Raw genomic sequence first — 15,532 nt, 5'->3', positions numbered from 1 at the left:
TTGTCATTCCTTTGTATAACCTTGTAAAGTGGATGATTCACAACTTCTCTTCATAAAAACCTATAAAAAAAACCCTTTGAAAACAAAGAATAAATAAATAACACCAGCATCTTAAATAGTTAATTTTTTCCTATAAATACCACTTCTTGTGTGAGCTGTGCCAGTTAAACACACCTCAGCGGTGGTGAAGTAAGAGAGAAGAGTTGTATAGAATGAAAGCTTGGCTCTCTCACTTCTAAAACCATAGACAAAATCAATTAGCATGAGCTTTGTTGCTTCTATTAATAGGAAGGATGTAGAAGGGAATCACAGGTGCATTGACATTTTACATCAGAAATGACATTGTACACTACTGCAGTTTTTTCTTATAGTATTTGCAGTATATAAAATGTCCTATTTTTTCCTAATGATGCTTTATCTTGAGGTTATGCAAGGAAAAAGGAACCCAAGAAAGCCTGGCCATTTTTCATTGTGTATAAGACCGAATGGGATTTTGTGGTCAGCTTGTACCTACTTTGAGGTGGTCAGAGATGCATGTAATTGTATAGTATATTGTGTATGCATATGTGTCGTGTCAGAATTTTGGCTGTAATGTGTAGTTCAACAAGATGTCTTAACCAAACCCAGACAGAATCAAAGGGATTGTACTTGCTTTCTGCCTTTCACTATATTGCCATGTGCAAAAGTTTTTGTTGTTGGGCAACACTTACTTGGATAAATGGAAACTGCGAACTTCTCAGTTTGTCACTGCTTTTAAGACCTGTTCTGTTGACATGTGTGAGTTGTAAGCTCTGTCAAGCACACACACTCAATCTGGATGCAAGATATGAAAGAGGTCTTCCAGATCTGTGACAGCATGAAGTATGGTTTTCACAGATGTTAAGTTTCCACATAAATGTAATGATGTTAGTGTCCTCATTTGTTGCAGTACTCATCATTCATGATCCTTATCTCAGTGAAAATATGTCTGTTTTCTCTTTGGCATCACTGCTAGTGCCACACCTAGGGTTGTGATCCGATAGCACTTCCCATTTGGATTCTGTTCCTGTTCAACAGAGTACAGAGAGTTGTGTCTTACAAATCACAAATTTTGTAATAACTTTACTGAAACTCTCTGTCCAAGTCCCCGAATGAACTCTGGCAAAGATTGTTTGCGAGTGAAAGGGCACATCACTGCACGTCCTACAGTGGAGTTTAACAAGAAGGAATTACCACAGCTTAAAGTTCCATTGATCAGCTTCCTATTTTAAACTTCTTAATCATGTCAACATTTCGCATCATCTGCCGATCCACTCAAGTTTGGGCTGTAGGTTGTAAACAAGAATTAAACTAAATAAGAAATGTCAGTATTGATTAATATAGCCAGAAGAGTAGATAGAATCATGAGTTTTAGTTATTTGTAAATTCAGTTTCTTGCAATTTGACTTTAAGAAGATTTGATAACGGGTTTCAGAAAGCTTTGGATTGCATACTGAGTTTAGATTACATCATTAGCCACAACTATATTCATAATAAGTAATGTCTTTTCTGTTTTGTGGGTTACAACACCTCCATTTACCATCTTTGGTAGATCTCCCAAACACTAATCCACACACTTTGTTATCAACAGGGTCAGGCTGTTAATATCATCCCCGTGGCTGGGCCTTGTTTGTATCTTATGATGTGAGGACTAGTTCAGTGAAACAATATTATAGATATGTTATGATTATTGTTGTGTTACATACAGTCTATATAAAAATCGTCTTGTTCTGATGGCTTTTAGTTGTTGTTTGTTTTGTGTTTTTTTGTCAAACTGGAGCCATGAAATGACTAATGAGGAAAAGTCTTTCACATTTAACGACAAACTTGAAACGTTCCCACACGTTTTTCAGGGAGAATGGGGGCCCTAATTTTGCTTTAATCAACAATCGATTGTCATCGATACATAAATGTTGTATGAAAATGAGCTTTAACTGATGAAAGTGAGAGGAGTGCCCTTCCCATCCACCCATCCTTTTTATGTCTGTGAGATGGGGCGCCCCCCACCCCCCTTGGTTCATGCACACTAGTTTCAGGGCCTTCAAAAGGGGGCCCCTTAAGCTTTGATCCTCTATATGGGTGCAGAAAAACATCTTTTTGCCCTACGCTGTGCCCAGGATACCAAAGTTTTTGCCGCCGCAGTATGCTAATGCAGCCAAGCTAATCGCTCTCCCCAATTTAGAAGATTTATTTACCGTAATGGCGCCCAGTGGAACCCCTTCAACCCCCTCATTTCTGTGGCCTCCTTATCTACCCTCTGGATGTCCCATGGAGTAAAGGTGTCCACTGTGAATGCAACTGCCTTGCCACCACCTCACCCTTATGCTTTCTTGAACAAAAAGAGAAGAACATGAAAACAGTCCCGTGGGTGGGCCCCTTAATGCTGTCCCTCTTATTCTCAACCTAATGTAATTTTCCAGTAGATGTCATGAAACACAGAAGCTCCAAGGTAGGCTCCAGACAGATAAATGTGTCGGCTGGGAAGGGGGCTGGGGGTCTAGAGGGACACGCTGTTTGGATTATATTATTCCTACCAAGATCTTACAGATCATCAGATCTTTCAGACAATCTTAACCCGGGTTTTGATACGAATTTAGTGATTCAGATTCCATTATCAATATCACTTGGACTTGACTTTGATTCCTCATCAAGTCTCGTTGGCTCCATTTTGAGAGTCGCCACCATTTCTAAGCAGCAATAAAGAAATTATATTCATGTAAATGAATTGCTTGCTGTGGGTCAAATATTTGTGCATGTTTGTTGAGGTATTTCCTCTCTTTGTTGTGATATATATATATATATATATATATATATATATATATATATATATATATATATATATATATATATATATATATATATATATATATATATATATATATATATATATTTTTTTTTTTTTTTTTTTTTTTTTTAAATTTATTTTTTAGTCATTACTCAAAGTTATTATTAAATATATTACGCAGAACACCTTTTTAAAAAGTAATGGAGTACATTAAAAGTCATTTGTTATGCTACTCGTTACATTCCTTTCAGGCATGAAGATTAGGAACTTTGTTAATGAGGGGACACGTCTGTATTCATCAAAAACAAAGTGTAAGTATTAAACTGTAGAGTGTTCACCTCAGGCTACACTGTGACCCACGCCTGGGTCAAAGTGTGGAACCCGTGCAGTGCTGATCAGTCCCAGATTCTCCTCAGGTGAACTCTTGCCCAGTTTGTTGAGAGAGACTCAGAGAGGGAGAGAGAGGAGATGTTTTTGTTTTTCTTTCTTTTCTTTTTTTTTTTTTTTTTTTAAAGTAGTTCGGTGCCTCAATAGAAAATCTTTGATAAACTAAACAAGAGCTTGTTTTTCAAGCTTCGTTTGTAGAAAATGAACATAAGATTTTAGGCAGGAAACGCAGGCTACAAAAAGCATCTGTAAGAGCTGTGTCACAGTGACTCTTGCAAATGTTATGGATGCTTGAAAAGCATTCAGCACTGCAGAACTATCATGCTTTTGTGTTTCCATCTCTTGGGAGATGGTGTTTTTATTGGGGGGGGGGGGTTAAACTTGAGAACATACCTTGTTAATCATAGCGTGTCTATGAGGTAATCTGTATGAATCACTGAGTCACATCTTCCTCAACACAGTTATTAGAGTGTAGACCACTCAGCTACAACATTAAAAGCACTGACAGGTGAAGTGACTAAGAGTACTCATTTTGTTGCCATGCAGTGTTCTGCTGGACATTCATTCGGGTTTTATGTGACACATGCCACCCACCTCATGGCAGCACCACTTCCACACAGCGGCTGCTTCCTTGAGTGAATACATCCTGCCAACAAGCAAAACTGTTCAGGACCGTGCAGCCTGCGGCGTATACCCAGCTTTCAGTGCAAACATCCACCACTGTGGAGTTCTCGTGTTCACAACCTTAACGGTTTAGTGTATGTGGTGTAGATTTGCTTTAATCTAACAAAAGTCCTTAGGAGCCCATTGAATAGTTAGCTACCAATTTATCATCCACAGAAGTTCACAGTAACATTTTAATGCAATAATTATACAAGAAAGTTGACCACAGAACTTTGATATTACTTTGATACTGTGTGTAACCTGTTGTTCTAGAGTTTCTGTCAGTACACTACACAAATAAATTGTGGTTATTGTTTGAGATACAAAGATCAGGGCCTTTGCAATGGCTATGGGAATGGTGCACATTGTATACTTTGTGTTTGTTTGCATATGTGAACCACAGCAGCGGGTACTTACTGCCACATCCAGATGGTGCTGGAAACAAACAGGGCTACGCTGTAGGACCCCTCAATAGGACCGTCTAGACTGGTCCCTGACCAGACAGATACAGCCTCCCATCAACTTAGCGTTTGTCAGATTTATGGTAATGGTCCTGCAACAGTCTTCCTGTCAGTGACATCAAGATTTACAGCACTGACACCCACCCCCCACTCCCTGCCACACACATACACATACACATATATGCCATCCTCATTTTGAACACTCCCTTTATCCCACACACTCCTACAAATGCTCCCTCCCTGCCCCAGCCTCTTTTCTCACTGCATCCTTCTTTTCTTAGTCCCTGCTCATTGCTACTGGAAAACTGATAGCCACCAGCAGGCCTCGTCTATACAGCTTGGAGTTGTGGAAGTTCTTGTGTGTGCATGTCATTGATGTTAGTAAGAATGCTGAGACATGAAGTCCTCACGTCTCCTTCTCTAACTGGATCAGGAACCCCAGTGGATAAAAAAGACCCTCTCGGGGTGGCAAACCACCCAAGCCCCCCTCTGTCTCCTCAACAAAAGGGTGTGTCAGGGTTTCCTGTTAATCCTCTGTGATGAAGCTTGAGTGTTTTCGGGGTGTTGAAGCAGGGAGAAGTGGTGGTGTAGAGAAGCCCGGGGGGGTGTATGGGTAAGTTAAATTGGTGTGGTTTGGCGGTGACTCAGAGATACTGAGCTGTGGAGATTTTAGAGGGTAAGGAGCAGAGGGGACGAAGGGATACATTATTGGTGGTGGAGTGCAACTGGAGGACAGACAGAGAGCCCCATGTATGCGGATTAGCGTCTCCCCCTCTTTCATGTCGGTGTTTTTGGGTGGTAACCTGATCCCTGGGCTCTAGCACTAGTGAGCCCAGTGGGAAAGGCTTCCTGACAGATATCCCGTCCATTCTCAGCCCAAGTGTTTTTCCAAGGCTGCTCCTCTGCCTTTGATCTGGCCTTCTCCTCATCCAGGCAGGGTCACAAGCTACCATGTCAGGCCAGATAGGAGAAGGCTAACATTGGAGCTGCTTACTGAAAAGGGGAAGTGAAGTGGGGGGGGAAGCAAGTAGATGCTTCAGTTTGTTTTTCGAAGTTGAGATTTATAGTCTAGACATATCTTGGTTGTTTTAAAACTGGATTCAAGGTTCCAAAGAGTCTGTCACGTTAACTTGTTTAGCCAAATTAATGAAGGGATTTCGCTTCTGTTCGATAGTGGCAGGCAGCACCAATTTGTTTTTCTCTTTCTGTGTTTGCTGCCATGAACGTGATTCTCAGAATTGGTGGAAATTTGATACATGAAGGTTTTTAGAGCCATTTCTTGTTACTTAAGTTACATTAAATGAGTTGGAGCAAAGCTTTGCCCTTTCCTTTGCAGTGTAAAAGATGTGGTATGTTCCAGCAAAAAGCTGGGGGGCGCTCTAACTTCACTCTTTCTGTGTGTGTGTGTGTGTGTGTGTGTGTGTGTGTGTGTGTGTGTGTGTGTGTGTGTGTGTTTTCTAGCTTGTCTCCTTGTCCAGACATCTTAGCGTCAGGGCAATAGTGTTTGAGCTCTGAAACGAGGGCCAGACAGACAGAAGTGGGATGAATGAATTGGGTAGCGGGGGTGATAGGGGAGAGAGACGGAGAAAGTGAGAAAAAGAGTGGTTGTTGCTTTCGAATAAAGGGATGATGTGCCTGCAAAACGGTGACAAGCAAATCAGCCTTTAAAACAAGACCTCCCCGTAAACACAGAGACAAGCAGGCATAATGGGTTGTGGGTTGTTTTGTCGACTTAAGTAAGACACGGTCTACTTCACCAGACGGGATGTTGAGCTGGCGCAGACAGGGTCATCTTCTTATTGCTGTATGTCTGTCATTTCAGTTCAGCAGCCTTCTGCGATATTTTGTTTTAAGCTGTTGAAGTCAACAGTAGACATATTCAGCATGCCCTGCATCAAAAACATTCCACACAACTGGATGTGTATTGTCGAGGCACATGGAACGGGAGCGATGCGTATCCCCCAAATGTTCCAGTGTACTCTTTCAGTGTGTGTGTGTGTGTGTGTGTGTGTTTGTTCAGGGATCTATTTCTGATGCGGGATAATGAATGGCACCTGTTTAGTGTCCTTAACTGGCCATCATTTTTGAAGTGCAGTAAATCTTGTATTTCATCACCTGTAGCTACAGTTGAAAGCATATCAGAGTTCTCACTGCCAAATCCACATGGCATTTGTTTTTACTTGTAATTAAGGTATAAGAAAACAGTCGTTCGTGCTTGTGCTCATAGGCATAATACTGGTAGCATCTTGTCTGCACCAGTGGAAGAAAATCCACTGCTATGAGAGGCATGTGTGGTTAGAAAAATGCCAGTAACACTTAAGCATGCCCAATTAATGGTCAGAAATATATGCTATGTTACGAAGCAAAATAAAGGGTGGAGCATGGTTTGGTGTGTGGTGGTGCAGACCTGGGCCTGAAGCAATCTGTGATTTTGGAGTAACAACAGTCTGCAGTAACCTAGCATGGGAAGAGTCCATTGAGTAGCCTTGTGTGTCTAGCACGTCTATCTCGCCCCTTAACGAGAATGGCATGCAGTGCGCCCCACACCCCCCCTACCCTCACTGTACTGAACCACACTGTGTCCCACTGTTCACCCCCCATCCAGCTTCAAAGTGGCAAATAACAACAACTGAAGGGGGGAGAAGATGAATGAGGATGAATGAATGCAGCCATCCACCCACCACCACTCCCATTTTGCCTGCACACCCTCTCCACCTCCCTGCTTCGCCCTACACTACCTTCATACCTCACAGCCTGCCTCTCCTCTCCACTGCAGGCCTGTGTTATGACTGTAGTTGGTGTGTTATTACACACATAGCTGTTAGCACTGCTCCTCCATGGGGACACCCATATAAAGGACTGTCATTTCCAAAGGTCAGGAGTGAGCCCTGCACACAAGTGTTGTCCCGACACTTAGTCTGGAGGAAAGAAGAAAGAAAAAAAAAAACTGCTTGCCCGTACTCTTTGTCTGTCTGTCTGCAGTGGGCATGACTACTGAGGCCAGTGTCTTGGGTGTCCTTTCTGTTTGTTTTTTTCCCCTCCTCCTCCTCTCTTCTATCCTGTCCCTTCTGTTGTACCGGAAGTCAGTATGTGCAGCTTATGTGTTTGCAGCCAAGGGGGAGGCTGCAGTTACTTCTTGGTATGTCTGTGTGTTCTGGAATACCAAAGGCTAAATGTGATACAGCAGTTTTTAAGCGGGCATTATTATACTCATTAGCACCATGACTGTGATGAGTGCAAATAGTTCCGACTTACTCACTGATGAGTAATCTACCTTTCAACATGGTGTTTTACATGCTTAATGGGCAGGACAGGGGCTAAAAAGGGCACTTATGCATCAGCTTGACAGATTTTCTTCATGTATAATTTGCTGCTTTTTCAGACACTTTTTTTTTTGGCAAAATGTATAATGTGGTGAGGGCAGTTGACTCAGTCATCTGGCACTTACTCCCTATAAATCAATCTTATTTCTTATTTTATCACCTTATTTCCAAAGGTTTACAGAATTTTCGTTCTTTTGTCTCCCCAAACTGTTTTTATTATTATTATTTTTTTTCCAAAAACACTAAACACTGGATAAACATTTACAGTTACTCAGTTGCTGAAGTTGAAGTTTCATCTCTTACTGTATTTTTGAAGAATAATATTGTATCTGAACTTTTCTGGAAAAACATTTGTCAGTTTTAGTTAAGTTTGGGTAATGTTAGCCAACCATCCTGATAAAAAATATTAAGACTTAAAGATCGTAAGGATCCAGAAAGATTGGTAACCATTACTGGGTAGTATTTCTTAGAGGTGGGAATCACCATACATCCCACAATACGATATTATCATAATACTTAACGCACGATACGATATTATTGCAATTTTTAAAAATATTTTGCGATATTCAAATTCTGTACATAAAGGTAAACTTTATCAATATTCATTTTATCTAATATCAAAGTCTCGCACTCAGTCTTTCTCTCATTTCAGTCAGTTTTATAAACTGAACGGTTTGTATTACAGTCTAGTCCAACTTAACTGAATGCAACCATCTGGTACAATTATAGCTATTCTGAACTATGCAATTGATGAAAACTATGCAGCCCATTCAGCAACTGAAGAATTTGAAAGTAAATTAAAACAAAATATAATTTTACATTAAATAAAAAAGTTTTAAACTTAATTAAAATAAAACATGTCTTAAATTAAAATAAGTAAACTGTCATGTTTATTACTGCCCAAAAAAAAGTTAAACACATTTGGACAGTGAAGGAATGTCAGGATTCTTGCTCAGAAAAAGGATCAACATGCTCTGAAGTCAGAGTTTTGTTACAAAAACTTTTTTTGTAACAAAATATCGATTTCTGCTGTCCCTGTATCGATACATTATTAGCAAACAAAATATCACGATACTACACAGTATCGATTTTTTTTCCCCCCCACCCCTAGTATTTATGTAGCTGTCATGAGTATTTCTGTAGCAGAATTAGTTGACGCTGCACACCTGTTGAGATGTTTTAGCAATATGCAGAAACCGTACTTGTTATGTTACCGTTTCCAAAGATCCGGTTGAACAGAATAGGTATGAAATCAGCGTTTCCAAGCTGGCATATTTGATTTCTATGTTCTCTGTGTCTCCTTTGACAACACAAAAGTTAAATTTAATAACTTCAACAAGATCAAAGCTTGTCCATACAAACTGAAAGCTTGTTGGGAGCCTCAATTTGGAACGTGCTGTCGTGCCACTGCCTATTTTCCGGTCCTGTGGTGTCTCGACAGTAGCAAGAGAGTACGAGAGTGAAACGTGAACTAGTCTTCTGTGGGTATAGCGGCTTCCCTCTATCCCACATTTATTACCTCTAAAAATACAAAGTCATTTTCTAAAAAGAGCCTGGCTCTTTTTCCATCCAACCACGTCAGGTGAATTTACACCATGATAGTTTATGTGTCACTGACAAAAATGTTTTCATTTATTAGTTGTTTTTCCTTTTTTTTCCTTTTTTTTTCTTTTAAGTCTATCTGAATCCTTTAGTCAGTGGGACCCTTTGCCTTGATCTTTTTCAGTCCCTAAATCCATGTATATATCATGTGTTAACCATATGCAAATGAACAAACTTGAGGTCAGGAGGGTCTGTGGAGACATTGTTGGAGTTCTCGCTATACCATGTGGTGTGGCTTTGAGCATTATGTGAAGTAAAACATTGGGAGGAAAAAGAACTGCAGCAGTTTTCATACATCATTGTCCTTTTAAACTCTTGATATGGGAACCCCCCCATTATTTAGATGAGGCTAAATGCTAATAAGCTCAGTGTCTACTTGAGCTATGCTCTGCTGCCAGGAGGCCTAATTGTGTCACCCATTAAAAGTCTTGGCATCTTTTTAAAATTGGAGGCCTGGGGAGCGTGGTGTTTCTTTTTCCATTTTTTCCTGTCATGCATCTTTCTCTTGAGGAGAAAATGCAGCCTGGCTACATCTTCTGTGATATGATTCTCATTTACATAAAGCCTAGCTAATCAACTTTCACAACAACAGTGAGGTAATGTCTAGGCAGGTCTTTCAGGAAAGCACAACTAGAACATGTCCAATTCTATAAGAGGCAACTAATCAATAGAGTCTATATAAAATGCTTGTCATTCCCAGAGTCTTTTGGCAGGATTGACAAGTGGCCTCATAGGTTTTCTTTTTCATGAGTTTCCGTAGATGTTTTCCTATATCAAAGTACAGGTTACTGTATGGGTCAAATACAACTAAAAACTCAATTTCAGCTGTGTGTATAAATAGCTTGGAGATTTATGGAAATACTCATCATTGGACAATCTCTGTGATTGTGCTCTTGGTCTCAGTGACACATTGAGTATGTGGTTGACGGGGAGGGGCATGTCTCGAAGTAGGCAAAGGCCTACCGATATATTTATTTTTCTCCTGTGAGCCTTTTGAGCAAGCTCTCCTCGTCAATCTTGACCTGTCAAAGAGGGCCAGAGGTGGGAGCTGCCATCTCTCTCTCACAGGGGCCACTGTGTACATGGGGACCCCAGGGTCAGGGCCTGGATGCTCCTTTAGTAACTGTTGTGAAATCACAACTCTCTGGTGGGAGTAGTCCTCTCATTCTGCTCCCGCAATGGGGCAGCACCCTGATTCAATGCCTTTTTAAAAACAATGTTTACTCCTGGTTTAGCAATTATTTCATAGGGCTCGGAACACTCAAGTTATTCAACTCAATATCTATTTGTACCTGGTTGAGTTCTTCCATCTTCACTTACCTCAACCCTTCTTTTTAAACATCAGCTGTCAGTCCTCTTGGCTGACAGCTGGGGTAGTTTTCACCTTGTACAGAAACCTGTACATGTGGCTTCAGAGAAGAGAAGAAAATAACCCAATCAAACCAAGTTTGTACATGTGCTCTTCCATCTGACACGCGTGTGTTTCTGATCTTACAGTTTTTCTGGAAAAGGAGAATGTTTCCTGTTTGAGCAGACTGGTGGGTTCACCAAGGAGTCGGGGGGGCTCGGGTTGCTCAGCCGACGTCTGGTTCTGCTGAAGCAGATTCCCCACATCTCCATCAAACGGCAGTCCTGTTTTGGCATGACTCTGAAAACTGACCCCGGTAGTCATTGATGTCTTGGGCTCTGTAGATGAACTGAGGCTGAAGCACTTTGTTTTGTTCTCCTCCAATTTAAAAGTGGCAATGGATGCATCTTGTAAAATTGCTCTTTTATTGGATGTTCATTTGATTCTTTTAACTTGAGATAAAAAGTATTTTACAACGACTTAAAGCCGGAGTATACAAACATACAGACCTACTTGAAAACTGATGATGAATATTTGTTTATCCTCTCATTAGTTTAACTGCTTCTGCCCACCGAGGTATTCTTTTTCTGATGGCACACCTGGACAGCGTGCACACAGATGTGCAGCAGTTCATGTAGACTTGCGCATGTTTTTACTTCTTGTTAAAGTCTCTGAGCACAGCAACAGTGTGTTGAGGAGGGTCGTCCTTTGACATGAGCAGTAGGAAATCTTGTGTTGATGTTCTTGTACTTGAAATGTGATATCGTAGATGGGTAGGAGACTGTGTGTGTGTGTGTGTGCGTGCGTGCGTGCGTGCGTGTGTCTGTCCTGCCATGTCCAGACTGGTTCCTGTCTTGCTAATAAAAGAGATCTCTTTTTAGTTTTGGATACTGATCTCCCCACACAAGTTTAAAGCTCTCATTCACGGTTCACACTGCATTTGCCCCTTAATGTCTCACAGCAGGCCCTCAGTCCCAGGCCGTGATTCATGGAGTGACAGGTCTGCCTCTGGCTGCCATAAGGGCCCAATCAGACAAGGTTTACATGCAGACAAAAACGTGTTGGACCAGCACTTGGATGCATGCATCTAACCCCCTGATTGAATATAGTTTGTCAATGACATTTTCTCTATGTGGCATGATTAAATTAGATCGTTCGTACATGTAGAAATCATGGTAGTATCATTCTTTGTCATGGTGCATTCTTTTTTTTTTTTTATTAAGCTTTCTGCTCAATCATTTGTATACTTTTTGCTCCTTGTACATCAGCTGCACGTGTATCCTATACTCAGCCTGTTTTTTCACGAGGTGTGAATTTTTGTTTTGCCGTATGAAGACAGAAATGCCTGTGAGAGTTGTCATGCAGAGTTATGGAGGCAAGAATTTATCCTAAGAATTGTTTTGATTGCAAATGCAGAATTATAGCGGTCCTCCCTCCAATTCCCTATCCCTCTCTCCCCCCCCCCCCCCCCCCCCCCCCCCCCGTCGCGTAGAATTGTCTTCCAATGCATTCATTGCTTTGTATGCTTTGTTTTAGTGTTTTCGGGCACTGTGCTGTAAAGGACCCCCACCGCCGAGACCAGAGTATGATGTGGTGTGCATTGGCCTGACAGGTGCTGGAAAGACCAGCTTGCTCTCACGCCTCTGTAGTGAGAGCACCGATGGCATAGTTCCTACAACAGGTATGTGGTTATAAGACATGGATCAGTGGAAAAGAAGGCATAAAAAATTAGGTACAACAGCAGAGGGTGCATGCTTATCTCCCTTCGCTCACATGTGTTCTTGCAATCTTTCTCCTTTTTAGTCCTTTGTGATTCGAATCTGAAGGACATCATGTTCTTGAAACAGATAGATAGTACTATCCAGGTATTAGTTTTCCAATAGAGGAAGGACTTTTTCCAGTCCCAGTGTTTGTGCCAGAATAGATGTCAGGATGTCACCTGCCAATACTTGTTTTTTTTTTCTTCTTCAATCAAGTGGCAGGCTGGTGTTATGTCCAGAATAGAAGGAGTTTTCAGGGTTTGCACATCATTCTTGTGGTAGTCAGCACTCTGCTTTCCATATATGCAATCCCTCAAGAACCCTGACATTCCTGTCTCCTTCGCGGGCTTTGACAGCAGCAGTGTTGAGCTGTTGCAGAAGTCCCACTTTAGATTTACTCTTTTTCCAGGAGAAGCTAAATATAACGTAATTCCCAAATGTGCTGCCTGTAACAGTTAGTTTGCATTTTTCTGTGTCAGGGGGTGTGTTAGGTGAGTGAATAGCTCTCTGCGCCTGCTGATGATTAAGCCTTAATAGATAAATTAGAAAATTAGTGTTCATCTCTGAAAGCAGATTTAGCTGTCAGCACTGTCCATCTGCCAAATGTACAGAGGGAAGAACAGGAAGGCCAATAAAGGGGGAACTCTCCTGCTAATATTCTTACTTCCTGCTTTATAATTGTGCACTGTTGTAATGTACATAGTGATTAATTTAGATGCTTGTAAAATCATAATCTGCTTTCAAATCTCTCCTCCTATTTGTAAATGTTGTCAGGAAATGAATTCCCACCAAGACAAGTTAGCATAATTTGAGCAACATTAAATTTGCCCTTTAGTGGGTTTCTCCACTATTTCCCGTACGCAGCCGCATAAACAAACCACATAATACACGATAGTACTTAGTTGTATCCTCCGCTAACCCCAACATAGAACAAAACACTTTTCTGTTTAGCTCTTCTTGTTTTTCTGTTTTTCTAAAACTGGACCACACAAAGTGTTTTTCTTTCATGTTTATAACACAAATATGTTGTCAGTCCTGTGTGTGTTCACCAGCTGGTTTGGAAAAGGTACACCAAATATCCCGGGGAAACCTAATGATAAAATTGATTTCTTTTTCTTTCCTTTTTTTTCTTTCTTTCTTTAAAGAAAAAAAAATCCACTTTCTCACTATTGAAAAGTAAATGGAGCCAGCATTCCTAAAAGCTGACTCTCATCACTCCTAGCATGTGCTGGACACACACACACTGACACGGAGGGAAGTACAATTTTTTTTTTTTTTTTTTTTTTAGGTGATTGCAATGATGGATTTTCATTGTTTTCTTTCCTCTCAGGTTTCAGCATCAAAGCAGTACCGTTTCCAAATGCCATCTTGAATGTAAAAGAACTTGGAGGTAAGAAGTAAATGCAGGAATTCAAGTTTGTAACGTCTGTATTAGATGAAACGGAGTGACCCAGCAATGAAATGCTGTGGGCCATCGTAGACATTAACAGGTTAACTGGCCCCTGTAACAGTAACTGCATCATGTGATTATTGGGATTTTCTGTTTTCTTTGTATTACTGTAGGGTCTTTACCTTACAATATAAAGTAGGCAACAATTGTGCCATAATGAATGTTTTCTTTTTTGAAATCCGTACTTTATGATCTGTTTACCCACCAAACTATGACCAGCTTCTTTTTCCAATGACATCATTGGAATATTTTGTTCCTCGATTACAAAACACTCATATGTTGCACAGGTATACAAAAGTCCATATGTGACCTGTTAGATATATACTTTAATGGTTTGTCTGTCTTTAATCTGTATTCACCCCATCTCTTCAATTGAAATTTACACAAGCGGGCACAAACATCAAGAATGGGGAAAAATGTTTCTTTTTGTGTCCTGTAGCATGACATCTTTCAGACACAGGCGTGTGTGTGTATAGACGTCAGATGTGTTAGTGTGTTTGTTTTTTGGTGTGTTTTAAATTTCCAATGCTGAACAACGTGCACCGTATTATTCCTGGAAATGTACAACCCTCGAGGAAGCTATTAAGTTGAGATGAGGAAACCTGAGGTGGAGGATGGGATAAATAAACAGAGCTAATGCAATCGAAGTCCTTAAAGAGAGCCTTGAGAAATAAAAGGAATAGATTGTTTTGTAATTTCAGTTTCCTGTGCATGACAGGTGCAGTGCATATTTTCAAGGATCACCCAACTTAGGCGTCTGAAAAGATGAAGCACACACACTCACACAAATGCAAAAAGAGGCACTGGGGGGGGACCACCAACGAGGGAGCTACCAAATTTGGACAGAACGCATTAGGGGTTTTGTTTTTTGTTTTATTCCCCCCCAAAAGAGGTTTTTCTGGATTGGGTCAAAGCCAGTCTGGTGGTAACAGTGGTAACATGATTGTGGTTGGAAAAACACTGGTCCCACGGATGACACACTTGATTTAGAGACGTTAGTATAGGCTGCCACCACAGAAAAGCGTGATGAAATCTGTTCTCTCTTTCTCTTAGCCCTCCTGCCTGAACACTTACTCCCCTGCTCCTTTCCTTGTAAATACACAGAGCACAGGCAGTTGAGTGATTTATGTTGCCATCCGATATGGATGTATTGGAGACGGTGAAAACAAGCACATGTTTTGATGCCTCTACTAACTACCTTTTCTTTTCTTTTTTTCTTTCTTCTTCTTCTTCTTCTTTTTTTTTTCTTTTTTTTTTTGAGGATATTGGATATTGTGTGTGAGAAAAGGTGTTGATTTGCAGCCATTATGTTTTCCCTGCACAGGCATCCACCTTTTCTTCCAGTTGTATATGACGCAAATATATAATTGGAAGAGTTTGTGTTCTTGCATAATTTTCCACTGGTCAGTTTTCATGCAGAGACCCTCAGAGTGTCTTCTGATTATGGCAGGCTTGTTCTGCACAGTTTGAAACTTACTCAACACTTCCCACTTCTGTCAGTATTCTTTTATTCCTCCCCTTTCCCTATGGCTTTAAAACAAGCAAACATGCCTGCTTTAGTTTTATGTTATTTTGCACTGCATCAATGATGCAGAAAAATGATACAAGATGTGACGCACAGACATCAGTGTTCCTGACCCCGAAACCCTTGTTTTACACAATGCCTCTGTGGCTTGTTCTCTTTACTCAGCCCTGACTAAGGCAAGAGAAGACGCTCTTGTTGAGAAGTGTCAGG

At 40.8% G+C, this 15,532-nt stretch overlaps 1 protein-coding gene across 4 annotated transcripts in view; it reads left to right on the top strand.

Moving 5' to 3' along the window:
- LOC146562845 (ADP-ribosylation factor-like protein 15) overlaps nt 1–15,532 on the top strand; it is a 101,292-nt gene that overhangs the window by 26,666 nt on the left and 59,094 nt on the right. For all 4 annotated transcript variants that reach the window (XM_085295066.1, XM_085295065.1, XM_085295068.1 and 1 more), the window contains 2 exons: nt 12,124–12,268; nt 13,678–13,737. In XM_085295066.1, coding sequence (XP_085151192.1) covers nt 12,124–12,268; nt 13,678–13,737 — 205 coding nt within the window. The remainder of the gene's footprint in view (nt 1–12,123; nt 12,269–13,677; nt 13,738–15,532) is intronic.

This window comes from Mchenga conophoros, linkage group LG12 (genome assembly GCF_057382185.1).
Source record: "Mchenga conophoros isolate Kocher_MC1m ecotype Shallow Benthic linkage group LG12, M_conophoros_male_GT1.1, whole genome shotgun sequence".
In the NCBI taxonomy this organism is placed as follows: Eukaryota; Metazoa; Chordata; class Actinopteri; order Cichliformes; family Cichlidae; genus Mchenga; species Mchenga conophoros.
The sequence above is the reverse complement of the archived record's forward strand: the minus strand, read 5'-3'. Positions and strand labels throughout refer to the sequence as shown.